Here is a 14,906-nt window from a genome sequence, read left to right as displayed (position 1 = left end):
TAGAAGTCCAAGATCAAGGTGTTGGCAGGGTTGGTTTCTTCTGAGGGCCTCTTTCCTTGGCTTGTAGATGGTCATCTTTCCCTGGTGTCTTCATATGGTCTTCCCTCTGTGCCTGTTTGTGTTCTAACCTCCTCTTATAAGGACACCAGTCATGCTAGATTAGAGCTTGTCCATATGACCTCATTTTACCTTAATAACCTCTTTTAAGGCCCTATACCCAAAAACAGTCACAGTCTGAGGAACCAGAGGTTAGGACTTCAACATATGAATTTTAGGGGGACACAACCTAGGCCATAAAAACATCTTTTATTTATTTATTTATTTATTTGTGGCTGTGCTGGGTCTTCGTTTCTGTGCGTGGGCTTTCTCTAGTTGCGGCTAGCGGGGGCCACTCTTCATCGTGGTGCACGGGCCTCTCACTGTCGTGGCCTCTCTTGTTGCGAAGCACAAGCTCCAGACGCGCAGGCTCAGTAGTTGTGGCTCATGGGCCTAGTTGCTCCACGGCATGTGGGATCTTCCCAGACCAGGGCTCGTTCCCGTGCCCCCTGCACTGGCAGGCAGATTCTCAAGCACTGCACCACCAGGGAAGCCCATACAAACGTCTTTTAATATGGTAATATCTATTTATGTTTTTTATTCTGTGGGACACATGTTGTATGATGTATCAGTACTTCATTCCTTTCTATGAACAAATAATATTCCATTGTATGGATATACTGTATTTTATTTATCTAATCATCAGTTGATTGACACTTAGGGTGTTTACAATTATTGGCTATTATGAATAACACTGCCGTGAACATTTCTGTACAAATTTTTGTTTAAACACTTTTTAAAAAAAATAAATTTAATTATTTATTTTTGTCTGTGTTGGGTCTTCGTTGCTGTGTACAAGCTTTCTTTAGCTGTGGTGAGTGGGGGCTACTCTTCATTGCAGTGTGCAGGCTTCTCATTGTCGTAGCTTCTCATTGTGGAGCACGGGCTCTAGGCGCGCAGGCTTCAGTAGTTGTGGCACGTGGGCTCAGTAGTTGTGGCCTGCAGGCTCTAGAGCTCAGGCTCAGTAGTTGTAGCACATGGGCTTAGTTGCTCCATGGCATGTGGGATCTTCCCAGGCCAGGGCTTGAACCCATGTCCCTTGCATTGGCAGGCAGATTCTTAACCACTGCGCCACCAGGGAAGCCCTAAACACTTTTTTTCAATTCTCTTAAAGTGGAAGTGCCGAGTCATATGGTAACTCTGTGTCTTATTATTTTTTTTGTGGTACGCGGGCCTCTCACTGTTGTGGCCTCTCCTGTTGCGGAGCACAGACTCTGGACGCGCAGGCTCAGCAGCCATGGCCCACGGGCCTAGCTGCTCCGCGGCATGTGGGATCCTCCCGGACCGGGGCACAAACCCGTGTCCCCTGCATGTGTCTTACTTTTTGAGGAACTATCGAACTGTCTTCCACAGTGGCTGCACCATTTTACATTCCTACAAACGCTGTACGAGGGTTCTAATTTCTCCACATCCTTGCCAACACTTGCTATTGTGTGTGTGTTTGTTTTTAAATACTAAAGTTATCCTACCAGGTGGGAAGTGGTATTTCACTGTAGTTTTGATTTGCATTTCTCTAATGACTAACAGTGCTGAGGATCTTTTCATGTGTACATTTTCATTGGAAAAATGTCTATTGAAGTCCTTTGTTCATTTTTAAATTGGGTCATTTGTCTTTTATGTGTTGAGTTGTAAAAGTTATTTATATATTCTGATTATTAAATTCTTATCAGACACATGATTTATAAATATTTTCTCCTGTTCTATGGACCGTCTTTTTCACATTCTTGATAATGTTCTTTGATGCACAAAAACTTTTAATTTGATGAAGTTCAGTTATCTATCTTTTCTTTTATTGCTTGAGCTTTCATGTTAAATCTAAGAATACACTGGCAAAACCAATAAAGATTTACCTCTGTTCTCTTCTACAATTTTATAGTTTTAGGTTGTTGACTCATTTTGAGTTAATTTTTATATATGGAGTGAGGAAGGGGTTTAACTTTATTCTTTTGCATGTGGTTATCATGTTGTTTTAGCACCTCTTATTGGAGAGACTATTCCTTCTCTATCAAATGGCCTTGACAACCTTGTCGAAATCAATTAGCCACAGATGTTTGAGTTTATTTCTGGACTCTCAATTCTTACTGGTCTACACGTCTATCCTTATACTACTACCATACTATCTTGATTAGATTGCTTTGGGGAATATTGAAATATATATATTTTTAAATATTTATTTATTTTTTTAGGCTGAGCCAGGTCTTAGTTGCGGCACGCAGCATCTTCGTTGCAGCATGCATGAGGGATCCACCTCCCCAATCAAGGATGGAACCCGGACCCCCCTGCATTGGGAGCATGGAATCTTACCCACTGGACCACCAGGAAAGTCCCTGGGGAATACTGAAATATTAGTGATATGAAATCTTCCAATCCATAAACATTTATTATTTCCATTTATTTAGGTCTTCTTTAATTTCAGCAATGTTTTGTAGTTTTCAATGTACAAGTTTTTCACGTTTTGGATAAATTTACTTCTAAGTAGTTATTCTTCAAATGGTATTGTAGTTAGAATTATTTTCTTAATTTTCTTTCAGTTCATTCATTGATGGAGTATTATGGAAACACAACAGATTTTTGTGTTTTGATTTTGTATTTGCAACTTCTGCTGAATTCATTTACTAGCTCTAGGACTTTTGTGGACTCTATAGGAGTTTCTATAATCATGTCATGTGCAAATATAGATAATTTTACTTCTTTCTGATTTGGTGCCTCCTATTTCTATTTCTTGCCTAATTGCTCTGACCAGGACTTCCAGTACAATGGTGAATATTAGTGGTGGAAAGTGGGCATCCTTGTCTTGTTCCTGATCTTAGGTGGGGAGCTTTCAGTCTTTCACCATTGAGTGTGATATGTGATGTAGGTTTTAAAAAAATGCCCTTTACCATGTTCAGGAAGTTCCCTTCTATTCTTAATCTGCTGAGCATTTTTATAATAAAAGAATGTTGAATTCTGTCAAATGCTTTTCCTGTGTCCTTTGAGATGATCATGTGATTTTTCCCCTTCATATTATTAACTTTACTTTTTTGGTAAGTCTTCAAGGTATTAAGAATGACAATACTAGACAATTTAATTTCCAAAGAAATATAGAATAACATTGTTATTTTTGAATTGTTAAAAGATCTACATTATTAATTGGTAGGAATTCCCTTATGCAGACAGAAAGCAAGCACACATAAACAAACTGTAAGGCCAGAAGAACTACTTTTAGAATTAACTATGCCAGAGAAAATATCTCTGACAACATCTGCTTCAGTTACATGTAGAAAGCATTTCATAAAATATTAAGAAGAAAAGCAAGCTTCATAAATAATTAAAATTAAACAAAAGTTCCTAGGGCCAGCTGTTTCCCTTTAGGGGATAAAAGATATAGAGGGCATCGTAAAATTTACAATGTGTCACTATGGATTACCTCCAAAATATCTTTGAGAACATGTACAGTTACAATTTAGATATGTGGAAAAAAATGAATTCCGCCCCCCCCCCCCCGCAAAAAAAAAAAAGACAAGCTAGTAATGGTGTAGAATAAAAACCAAAAGAGTTTCAAACTTCTTTTTGGGTTATTAGATCACTAGGTTGCTTTTAGCAGTATAACAAGAGCAACATAACAAGCTCTTTGTAACAGAAAAACACGTGGCATAAAACTTATAGGTATGAGCTCTTCTGGTACTAGGAACAAACGGGCACAACTCCTAGTTACATCATTCTTACAAAAGTTTTATTACTACCACTTTCAATCTAAACAGAAGAGCATCTCATTTATTCCTCATCCCGGGGAATAAGATACTCATATGAGTGAATGTAGTGGAAAATAAAAGCTTATCTCTTTATGTGTCCAAATCAGTTGATTCATTTTTAATTCACTTTCTATGAAAATAATATATGCTAAAGAGATAACATAGATAGTAGTAGAGCATGGAAAACACTATGTGTGAGTGTGTGACCTCAGGCGAGCCACATAAACTTCCTGGGTCTGTTTTCCTCTCTATGAAATGAGCATGATAATGCCAACCTCAGAGGATGTGCTAAAAACTCCTAGAAAATTGTTAACTGCTGTATAAAATATTAGCACATTTTAAAGACTATATGTTTACCTACCTACTAAAGGTAGTGTATTCAAACTTAACTTATTCTTGGAAAAAGAGATTTCAAGGAATTCTGTCTGGGGACAGTCTCTCTGATAAAATTAGAAATGAAAAATGCCACCCTATTACATACTCCCCCCATTGAATGGAAACTGGAAAAACTCACTTTTAAATAATTCATGGGTTAATGACAGGGGCGGGGGTCGGGGGGTGGAATGCAGAAACAATAAAAAAGCCCTACAAACATATCATAGACTGCAATTAAAGCAGAAAGAGAAATTTTTTAGGTTCAAGTGGATTTACTTGGAAACAAGAAAGACTGAAAATATAGAACCTAATAGAAAAAAAGCCTGAAAAAGAATAAAAAATATAAGCTGTAATAAAGTAGAAAGAAATAATGAATATAAAGGCAGAAATTAAGGAGATAGGAAACAGTAACATTGAGAAGTAGAACAAGAGCTGGCTCTTGGAAAACATTAATAAAATAGACTTAATAGATTAAGTCTAATCGAAGTAAGAGAGAAAGCACAAACAATATTAGAAATGAAAAGGGAGACAACTACAGAGGCAAACAACTTTATATGCAAATTTATGACATCAAATTTGATAAATGAAATGGACAATTCATCTAGGAAAGTGTAAGTTACCAAAATGTACTAAAAAGAAACAGAAAATCTGAATGGACCAATAAATATAAACAATCTGATTACTAGTCAAAAATCAACCTCTCCATAAAAGGAACAAAACCAAGATGTTTTTATAGACTTTTCCCTGCAACATTCTCTCATGGAAGATGTCAAATGTACACATGTTAAAATAAAAAGAATTGTACAGAAACACCTATATACCCACTACCTAGATTCTTCAATTATTATTTTTCTACATTTTCTTTCACTTAACTATCCATCTATTCATCCATTTATCCTTTCTATACATCCATCCTTTTATATCTTTTATTGAATCCTGGGGGGTGAAAATATAAGAATACAAAAATATGACAGGATTTCAAAGCACCAGACTAGTGATATTTGTATTCCCATATCAACTTAACATTTTAAATGTTTTTCTAAAAATAGAATTGGAGCTATGGTACACTGAAAATAAGAATAAATACACATGGAGGCGTTCAGGAAGAAAAGTCTGTGTCCCTTTTCTTTCCTGTCTTTGGACACTGTCTTGTGAGATGGAGACCCTGATTCCTTTCCAAACAACTTTCTAAGGTATTAGCTAGTTCCTGCTCCTCCTGCCAAAAAGGAGAATTGAACTGGATCTTTTAAAATAGCAGTTATAAAATGAATATATTTTAATAAATGTATTCATTCAGTCAGGAAACATTTATTATGCACTTAATTTATCAGAAAGAAAATAAGATTTATTAATCGCAGGAACAATTTATCTTCCAAAGGGCAGTTTCTCTACTGCAAAAAATTTTAATCTGTCAGATCCTAAAGAAAAACGATTTCATTTATTTTCTATGTAAACAGTGTGACAGGCCAGCAAAGTTGATGGATGTCAACACTTTTGAATGAAAAGATTATTATCAAAGAATGACAGCATATAGAAGGCAAGGTTAATTTTTAAAAACAAGATATTATAACATTAATTTCTTTATCAATTATAAAATGCTAATTTTCCTTTTTGTGCCCCTTTATTATTCTTCGCACTGACACATGACCTTGTTGTTTTACAAACTGAGTGTATTTAAAATTCATCTGAGTGAAAGATAAAAGCTCTTTAAACCATTCTTCTCAAGAGCAACATACATGGCAATAGACTTTTTTGACCTTCATCAAGGAGAACAATACACGCTCCAATTTTGTTAGAAGAAATAGCGTTTCCAGGAAATTTGTCCTTTAAAGCATTCTTCTAATGTCATTGGTACCTTCATTTTGTTTGTATGCAAAAAACATTTTAGATTCTAAAATGGATAACATCACATATTGCACTAAAGGTAACTCGCCTTGCTGGAGGTTTCTAATAAAAACTGGAATGTGTTCTGCACAGCTTGGCATATCTCTAGCTCCGTCCGGCTGAAGGCTATTAAATAATCCTTGAGGTGGTCATATACATTTCCATCAAGAGCCTGTAAAAGAGGAGTAAACAAAAGCAAAAAAATTATGATAAAGCTTTGACACACAATGCCTATTGTTTAAAAGGTAAGTTCAGTTTAAAATGTATTAATAAAAAATTAATAAAAGATATAGATCGTTATGTAAGAATAAATATAAACCTTAAACAATCACTTGGGAAAACATGAATTTCTCTAATAAATAGGAACTAAAAAAGGTAAACCCCAATATTGGTAAAGTTGTGGGGACAGGATAACACTTGGGAGGCAAAATGCTTCATTTCTGATATTTGTTCATCTGCTTATTAGTTATGTCAACTTCTGTAGTCACTTTATAAGAGTAGGCGTGGGAGTTAAATGAAATAATGGATGTAAAGGATCCAGACACAGTGCCTGGAACAGAACAGACATTCAATAAACATTAATCTCCTCCATTTTTCCTCATCCATTATTGGTAAGATTCTAAATTAATACATTCCTACTATAGAGCAGTCAGAAAAAAAAACACAATAGAAATAGTAAAAATAAAAAAATGACTCAGAAATCCTGTTTTGGGGAAGTAACAATGCAAAGTCTACAAAGAGTTTTAAACATTCTTACTTATTTAAGCATTTAGAGCAGAACTCTCTGAAATTGAAAAAAAAGAAGAGAAAACCACTAAACATTTGAGATACATTAAGTTATGATATACACAGACTAAAATATGCATAGCCACCAAAATAAAAACTGTGGAAACTGTGTAGATGGAAAAGAATATATTGAATAATTTTAGGCTAACAAAGTAGAATAGAATACATACATACATACTAGCAACAGCTATAGGAAAATATAGCAATAGTAATAATAATAAAGGTTCTGCAGTCTTACAAATTAACAAAGATCTTCTTAAAAATTGAGGTAAAATTCGCATACCATAAAAGTCACCATTTTAACTATTTCAAAGTGTACAATTCAGTGGCTTTTAGTACACTCACAATGTTGTGCAACCATCACTACTATCTAATTACAGGGCATTTGCATCACCTCCAAAAGAAATCCCATACCCATTAAGTGGCTGCACCCATTCCTACCTTTCTCCCCGCCTCTGGCAACCACTAAACCACTTTCTTTTTTTTAAATTAATTAATTAATTAATTTTGGGGGCTGCGTTGGGTCTTCATTGCTGTGCGCAGGTTTTCTCTAGTTGCAGCAAGCGGGGGCTACTCTTTGTTGTGGTGCATTGGTTTCTCATTGAGGTGGCTTCTCTTGTTGCAGAGCACGGGCTCTAGGCATGTGGGCTTCAGTAGTTGTGGTTCACGGGCTCTAGAGCACAGGCTCAGGAGTTGTGGTGCACGGGCTTAGTTGCTCCGCGGCATGTGGGATCTTCCCAGACCAGGGCTTAAACCCGTGTCCCCTGCATTGGCAGGAGGATTCTTAACCTCTGTGCCACCAGGGAAGCCCCTCTACTTTCTAATTCTATGAATTTGCTTATTCTGGACATTTCATATAAATGGAATCATATGATATGTGGTCTTTTGTGCCTGCCTCTGTCATTTAGCATGTTTTCAAGGTTCATCAATGTATTAGTACATTTTATGGCTAAACAATACTGCATTGTATGGATATGCCACATTTTGTTTACTCATTCATTAGTTGGTGGACATTTGGATTGTTTCCACTTTTTGGCTATTATGGATTTTCCAATTCTCTTGGGTATATACCTAGTAGTGGAACTGTTGGGTCCTCTGGTAATTCTGTGTCTAACTATTTGAGGAACTAACAATCTGTTTTCCACAGTGGCTGCACCATTTTACATCTCCACCAGCAACATATAAAGGTTCCAATTTCTCCACAACCTCATCAATACTTATTTTCCGTGTTTCTTTTTTTAATTATTCAAGCTGTCCTAGTGGTATCTCATTGTGGTTTTGATTTTCATTTCTCTAATGACTAATGATGTTGAGGGATTTTTCATGTGCTTATTGGCCATTTGTATATTTTCTTTGAAGAGATGTCTACTCAAGTCCTATACTCATTTGTAAATTGGGTTGTTTTTCTTTTTGTTGTTGAGTTGTAAGAGTTCTTTATTTATTTGAATACTATTTATATATTTGGATACATATATCTCATAAGATATATGATTTTCAAATATAGCCTCCCATTTTGTGGGCTACATTTTTACTTTATTAATAGTGTCCTTTTTAAAAAAAAAAAATTTACTTATTTATTTATTTGGCTGCACCGGGTCTTAGCTGCAGCACACGGGCTCTTCACTGCAGCATGTGGTATCTTTAGTTGCAGCATGCAGGATCTTTAGTTGTGGTATGTGAGATCTAGTTCCCTGACCAGGGATCAATCCCAGGCCCCCTGCATTGGGAGCGCAGAGTCTTAGCCACTGGACCACCAGGGAAGTCCCTCAATAGTGTCCTTTCATGCACAAAAGTTTTAATTTTGTTGAGGTCTAATTTAGCTATTTTTTCTTTTGTTGTTTGTGTTTTGGTGTCATGTCTAAGAATCCTCAATGGAGGTTTTATAGTAAGGAAATTATATATCCTACTTTCATTAAACATTCACTATAAAATTGACTTTTAAAAAATATACAAATTCTGTCCCCAAAGCATTAATAAATCTGCACGTTCTATAGTGCTTAAACCACTAGATGGCACCATCAAGCACTGTAAATATAGGCAGCGCAAATTCCTTAAGATTCCTTTCCATGAGGTTATGCAACATCCCCAGAGAGACTGCTGGTGTTAAGTCTGAATAACAATTCCTACCTTAGGACATGCTTTTCATTAACTTGTTAGAAAATGAACATATAGCTACTTCTAATATGAGGTTGTGCCTTAGAATGCTCTTGGTCGATGGTCATATGACCTTGTGTTTGCACGAAACCTTGGAACATTTTATTTAAACATAGCAAACAGCAATATAGCCATCATGAGCTCCAGCCCGCAGAGTTTCTAATTGAGTAGGTTGGGGATGGGGCCTGAGAATCTGTATTTTCTAACAACTTGCTGCTGGTCTGGGGACCATACTTTGGCAACCACTGGACTAAACAGTCATTTTAGCTGATTAGATTGAATATTTATGTAGACTTAGACCCTGGTGACCCTGCAGAAGCACAGTGGCTGGAGGCAGAGAAGTCCACCATCCTGAATAGGGTCAAGAGCACCAGTATGTGAAGTAGGCAGATCAGCATCTATTTTCAATTGAGAATCATACTCTACTTCAGAATTATAAAGGCAGCATGGGAGAGAACTTGAGTTCTGAAATAAGTTGGATATGGGTTAGAATCTCAGAACTTTTACTTCATCATTTTGATGGCTTTCTCTTCTATAATTAGGGAAAGTGGGAATACCACATACTCCACGGGACACTATGAAGATCAACTACCGTAATGGAAGTGGCCCAATGTTAGTCTCCTTTTTTGCCTTGCTTAAAAATCTTTAATGGATTGGCCACATATTGATAATTATTAAAGCTGGGTAATGAATACATGGGGGTCATTATACTACTATTTTTACTTTGTTGTATACGGGAAATTTTCCATAAAAAATGTAAAAAGAAAATCTGGATATCATATTAGAAAGAAAAAGTGATGCTACAAAAAAAAAATTTTTTTTAAGCTCCCACTGTATATTTTGAAAAGTCAAAATTCTTCAGCTGGTATCTAAAGGCCTTTATAATCTAGTCCCAAACTACCTCTCGTTAGCACCATCTCTTACCACTGTTGTCTGCACTGTACTCACATCCCAACCACACCAAGTCATTCTGGAAAATGACATTTACTATCATGTTTCCAATTAAGTTATTCTCTTGGCCTGGAATGTCCTTCCCTTCTTATTACACACTCAAATAGTAATAATGATGGCTAACACAGGCAACTAATATTTACTAATGGCTCACTATGTTCCAAATGCTTTACGAAGATGACTCAACCAGTTCCTCCTTAGTGCTTCCACAATCTTTTGTATGTTGCATGGGTATTATTGCAAGTCATGGATTAAGTCTTATTCAGGCACAGTGCCTGGCAAATAGCAGATTCTCAAAAATATTTATAGAATAAATGAACGTTTTACTCTAAAGTTCAATACAGCAACAAAAATGCACTGAATTAGTTAGCTCACAGGCAAGCTATTCCCACCATATTCCAGTTAAGAGAAAAATGTACCATTAGTCATCATGTACCAAATACAGTAAAGGCTTTTCTTGGCTTCAGGGACCCAAATGAGGCTTAATGAATTTACATTAGGTGGGAGGTGGGCCAAGTGACTGGGAGCCTCTTATAGCACACAGAGATTAATCTTAAAATATTTCTTTCATCATATCATCATATTCACACCCAGAATACCCCAGATTTTAATTATTACCTTTATAGGGTTGCAGTGTTCATTAACCTGCCATGTACCAATTTTTCTGGTTGATAAGAATAAGAGAGCTGAGGTCTTCTGGCCTAGGTGTATTATTGCTAGTGTTCATAAAGTTAATGCAGGAGGTACAAAAATTAAGAAATGGCTGGAATTCAAAACACAGGAAGTGGATGATTACCCTATGATTGGCTCCAGCCCCCTGCCTCAAGTTAACTGCAATTGTATGAACCAGTGATGATGCCGAGAGATGAAGTTCAAAGCAATTCTGGGTAACACTGTCTCAACCTGGTTTGTGATTAGAAGGTAGAGTGCATATATGGACTTTGATAAAAAGCCAATAATTAAAAAGAAGTAGTTCCCTGAAACAGAATTAAATACTGGGAACCAAAGGAAAGAGCTTGAAAATGCTTTTTACAAATGCTTCCATCACAGTACTTATCACACCATAGTACTTGTCTACCATAGTACTTAGTAACTGTCTCATGTGGATTATTGCTGCAATCTCCTATTGCTCTGCATACGGTTGTCCCTCCCACCAATATGCAATTCTAAATTGCATATTGAAAACATTTATATATGTATCTGATTTCCCCAATACACCATTAATTCCTTGAGGGCAGCAACACTTGTTTCTGCCTATATCCCTACTTTAATCTTAGCAGAGAAAGCCTGCAATAAATATTTACTGAAATGAACTGAACTGAGAGGGGTGGAAGGTACAAAAGCAGGCCCCAATTATATGAGAGGGAAGGCATTGAAGAAATATTTTGAGAGTAAATTAGAGAGAATCAAGCATTTACTTTATCTTAATTGGGTCAGCTTTACTCTGATGAAAATATATCATGTAATTATTCAGACTGACTTAAATTTTGACCAGACGCTATTTCCCTTCTCTGACTTTCACACCTATATATCCAACTGCCTCTCAGACTAAACCATTCTCTTCTCCAACTGCTCTTCTTCTTGTGTTCCTAGCTTAGTATGTAATGCCACTATCCACTCACCTGCCTAGGTCGGACACTTGGAAGTAAAGGTTTACTTTCCCCTCTGCCTTTCTCTCAACATCTAGTTAATTACTAAATCTTGTTGATTCCATTTCTTAAGTATTTATCAAATCCATCCCCTCCTCCTATCCTTCACAGCTACTACCCTCCAGACATCCTGTTTCATCTGGATTACTGCAGCAATCTCCTGTTGCCCTGCATCTTGCCAACCTATTTCTACACTGAGGCTAGGCGGATGTTTCCAAGCGGCATGTTTTACTTGACTGCTCAACAATGTTCACTGACTACTCATTACGTTTAAACTAAAGAATAAACAAAACAAAACAAAAACCTTTATGACTTTGTGACTGCATGATCTGGACATGGCTTACCTCTTCGCTTCTTTACTTATTGCTCCCCATTTCCTTCCCTATTATCCCTACAATGTACATCTTTTGATTCCTCCAATATTCCTCTTTTATCTCTGGGTTTTCACAAAGGCTCTTCTTCTTTCTTGACTTCTCTCTACTCTCTCCTCCTTGGTTTGGCTAACTCTTACTTATCAAGATCTTCACTTAATCATTAGCTATTCTGGACATCCAGAATGATTAAGTCTTTTTGCTTTATAACTCCTAATCATAGTGTAAAATTTTAGCATAAAATAGGCATTGGTAATGCCTATTTGTCTGTCTTTGCTTTTGGTTTGTTAAGTTCCACGAAGGGAGGGATCTTGTCTGGCTGTTTACCACTGTGTCTTCTGTACTGAGTGCAGGGTTTGATGTACTGGTAGTATTCAACATATATCTGTTCAACAAATAATACACCAATCAGAATTCACATGTTAAAAAAAAAAAGAATGAGCCCACACTTGAGTCCCATGATGGAAAAGTAAGCCTACTGATGTTATGTAACACTGGTAAAATTTTGTATAAGCTAGAGAAGAAACTAATTTCACAAAACTCTGTCTAATGCAGTAGTTTTCAAACCTTTTCAGTAGTGGCATCTTTTTATGTGGAATCCCAGACATAAAACATATATGACATTGCATACCTTCTCTCTCACTCAGATCCTACTCTCTTGACCACTGGGGTAAACTTGCAGGCCAAGGTGGTATGCAAGACAGAACAGCACACCCCTGCCCTTTGCTCAAAGTTATTGGGCAGAGCCTGGCACTTGACCTAAATTAGGTCATCCCTGGGATGGAAGCTGAAAGATGAGTTCAAAATGGCCTATTCTTCCCACCAAATGGCTATTCTTCCCCCCAGGACACTTAAACCAACTCACAAGGAAAAGCAGTGATGAGAAACTTGGTAGAGTAAAGCTGGGAATGGGGGGCAGAGGAGAGGGCAAGAGACTATCCTTGGATTGGGTAGCTCCTGAGCAAACATCACCTTGTACTTGTGATTTGTTTACCTGAACCAACAAATTCCTATTTTGCTCCAGCTACTTTGAGTTGAGTCATTGTTATTTGCAGTTAAGAGACTCCTTACTAAAGCATTATGGATGATACTTGTAGCCTATATCAGCCCTACTATCTAAATTATTTCTCTTGGTTGCCTTATAAGAAAAAATCCTGATTCATAAAGATCACTAACTGCAAGTAATAACAATTCAATAGCTTGCCTTACTATTCCTGGTTCTGTTCAATTAAACAGATCTAAAAGTTTGAAGTAGGCAATTTTTATTTCAAAGCTGAATCACAAATACAATCCAAAAGCTTCATGTATTTCTTTTTTTTGTGTGTGGTATGTGGGCCTCTCACTGTTGTGGCCTTTCCCGTTGCGGAGCACAGGCTCCGGACACGCAGGCTCAGCGGCCATGGCTCACGGGCCTAGCCACTCCGCGGCATGTGGGATCTTCCCAGATTGGGGCACAAACCCGTGTCCCCTGCATCGGCAGGCGGACCCTGAACCACTCGCCACCAGGGAAGCCCCATGTATTTCTTATAAATTTAAAGTGAGGTAAAAACTTTTTAAGGCTTACAGTAAATGATAAAAGTGTCACGACTATAATAGTTTGACAAGGACATGCATGGTGAAGATGCATCTGAGCCCTGTCTAGCATTTATATGAGCAAGACACAAGAATGTTTTCTAAGTATAGTTGTATGTTCAATTTCAAATGAGCAGATGTGCACAAACTTCAGTTCCTATATAGATATGTGTGCAGAGCCATAAATTTCACAATCTATGACACATTAGAATTCACATATATGCTCAGAAATGGCAGGAGAAGCATTCTTTCAAGGTTTACACAAATATGAGTTTATCTGGCAGTATGAGCTTCTTGGTGGTTTCCATTATGCAAAAATTTGGGAAGTAACTCATCCAAGTGTACATTTTAAACACAGCCAAACTTTGTTCTTGATTATTTGGTACAAATTGCTAGGGGAAGAAGTCTGTAATACCTAAACTGAGAAACCACAGGGACTTTCATTAGCAATATGTTTTAATAATCTAGCACTGTTTTTGAAAAATCAGAATTTGAATGCCTTTAAGCATCCATGTTCTTTTCAGTTACCTGTAGGCCATATATTCTCTTATATATTACTTCTGCCCTCTTTACTCATTTGATCAACTTGATCTCTAAAATCAGCTGAGTTTGGAACTCAACTCATAGTAGTGAATACTCAAAATAGTAAAGAAAAATTGGGATATCCTAAAGACAAATTCAGAAGCTTAGAATTCTAGGGTGTCCTACTAAACATTTACTTTACAGGAAAGTATAAATTCCTGGAACTTATTTGAAGAGGAACATTATGAACTAGGAGTTAGGAGAAAGAAAATTTGTCATTTTTCTAAGCATCTGATGCAATTTTCCCTAAAGTAAGAACTTTAAACAGTGCCTTCCTTATTTAGATCCAGGAAGGGCAGAGATTCTGTAGTCATAGAGTTATGCTGAAATCTCTTGAGTTTCCTTAATGCAGCCTAGAAAAAGCAAACCCTTCTTCTGACAGCAATGGGTATTCTACAAGAGTCTTTGGTAAAAGTCAAGGATATAAATATCAAGATGATGATAAATATAAGCTGTCTTAAAATTAAATCATGAAATTCTATAGTCCTCCTTTGCTGGTGGAAGAAAACAATAATTGCCTGCCTACATTTGTTTTTCTTTCTGAAAAGACTCCAAGGTGTACTTAGGCAGGATGCAAAGAAAAAGTTGATTTTTACAAATTTAAAGAGATCAAAGCAAGTACTGGGCTGTATTTGCATCACTGTAAATATCTTAATAGATGGTTTAATTTGTCAACTGATATAAAGTAAAATTAGAAACACATCACCTAATTTTATACTTGGTTATTTTATTTAAAAGCACTAAATTACTTCAGT

General features: G+C 36.7%; 1 protein-coding gene across 2 annotated transcripts in view; it reads right to left on the bottom strand.

Annotated features, from left to right (window-relative positions):
• Positions 1-14,906, bottom strand: part of FCHSD2 (FCH and double SH3 domains 2) — a 291,907-nt gene that overhangs the window by 74,434 nt on the left and 202,567 nt on the right. For both annotated transcript variants that reach the window (XM_082659936.1, XM_082659937.1), the window contains exon 9: positions 6,136-6,258. In XM_082659936.1, coding sequence (XP_082516062.1) covers positions 6,136-6,258 — 123 coding nt within the window. The remainder of the gene's footprint in view (positions 1-6,135; positions 6,259-14,906) is intronic.

Source organism: Grampus griseus (assembly GCF_964374135.1).
Source record: "Grampus griseus genome assembly, chromosome: 8".
Lineage (NCBI taxonomy): Eukaryota > Metazoa > Chordata > Mammalia > Artiodactyla > Delphinidae > Grampus > Grampus griseus.
Note: the sequence above shows the minus strand (reverse complement) of the source record. Positions and strands in the feature narration are given on the sequence as shown.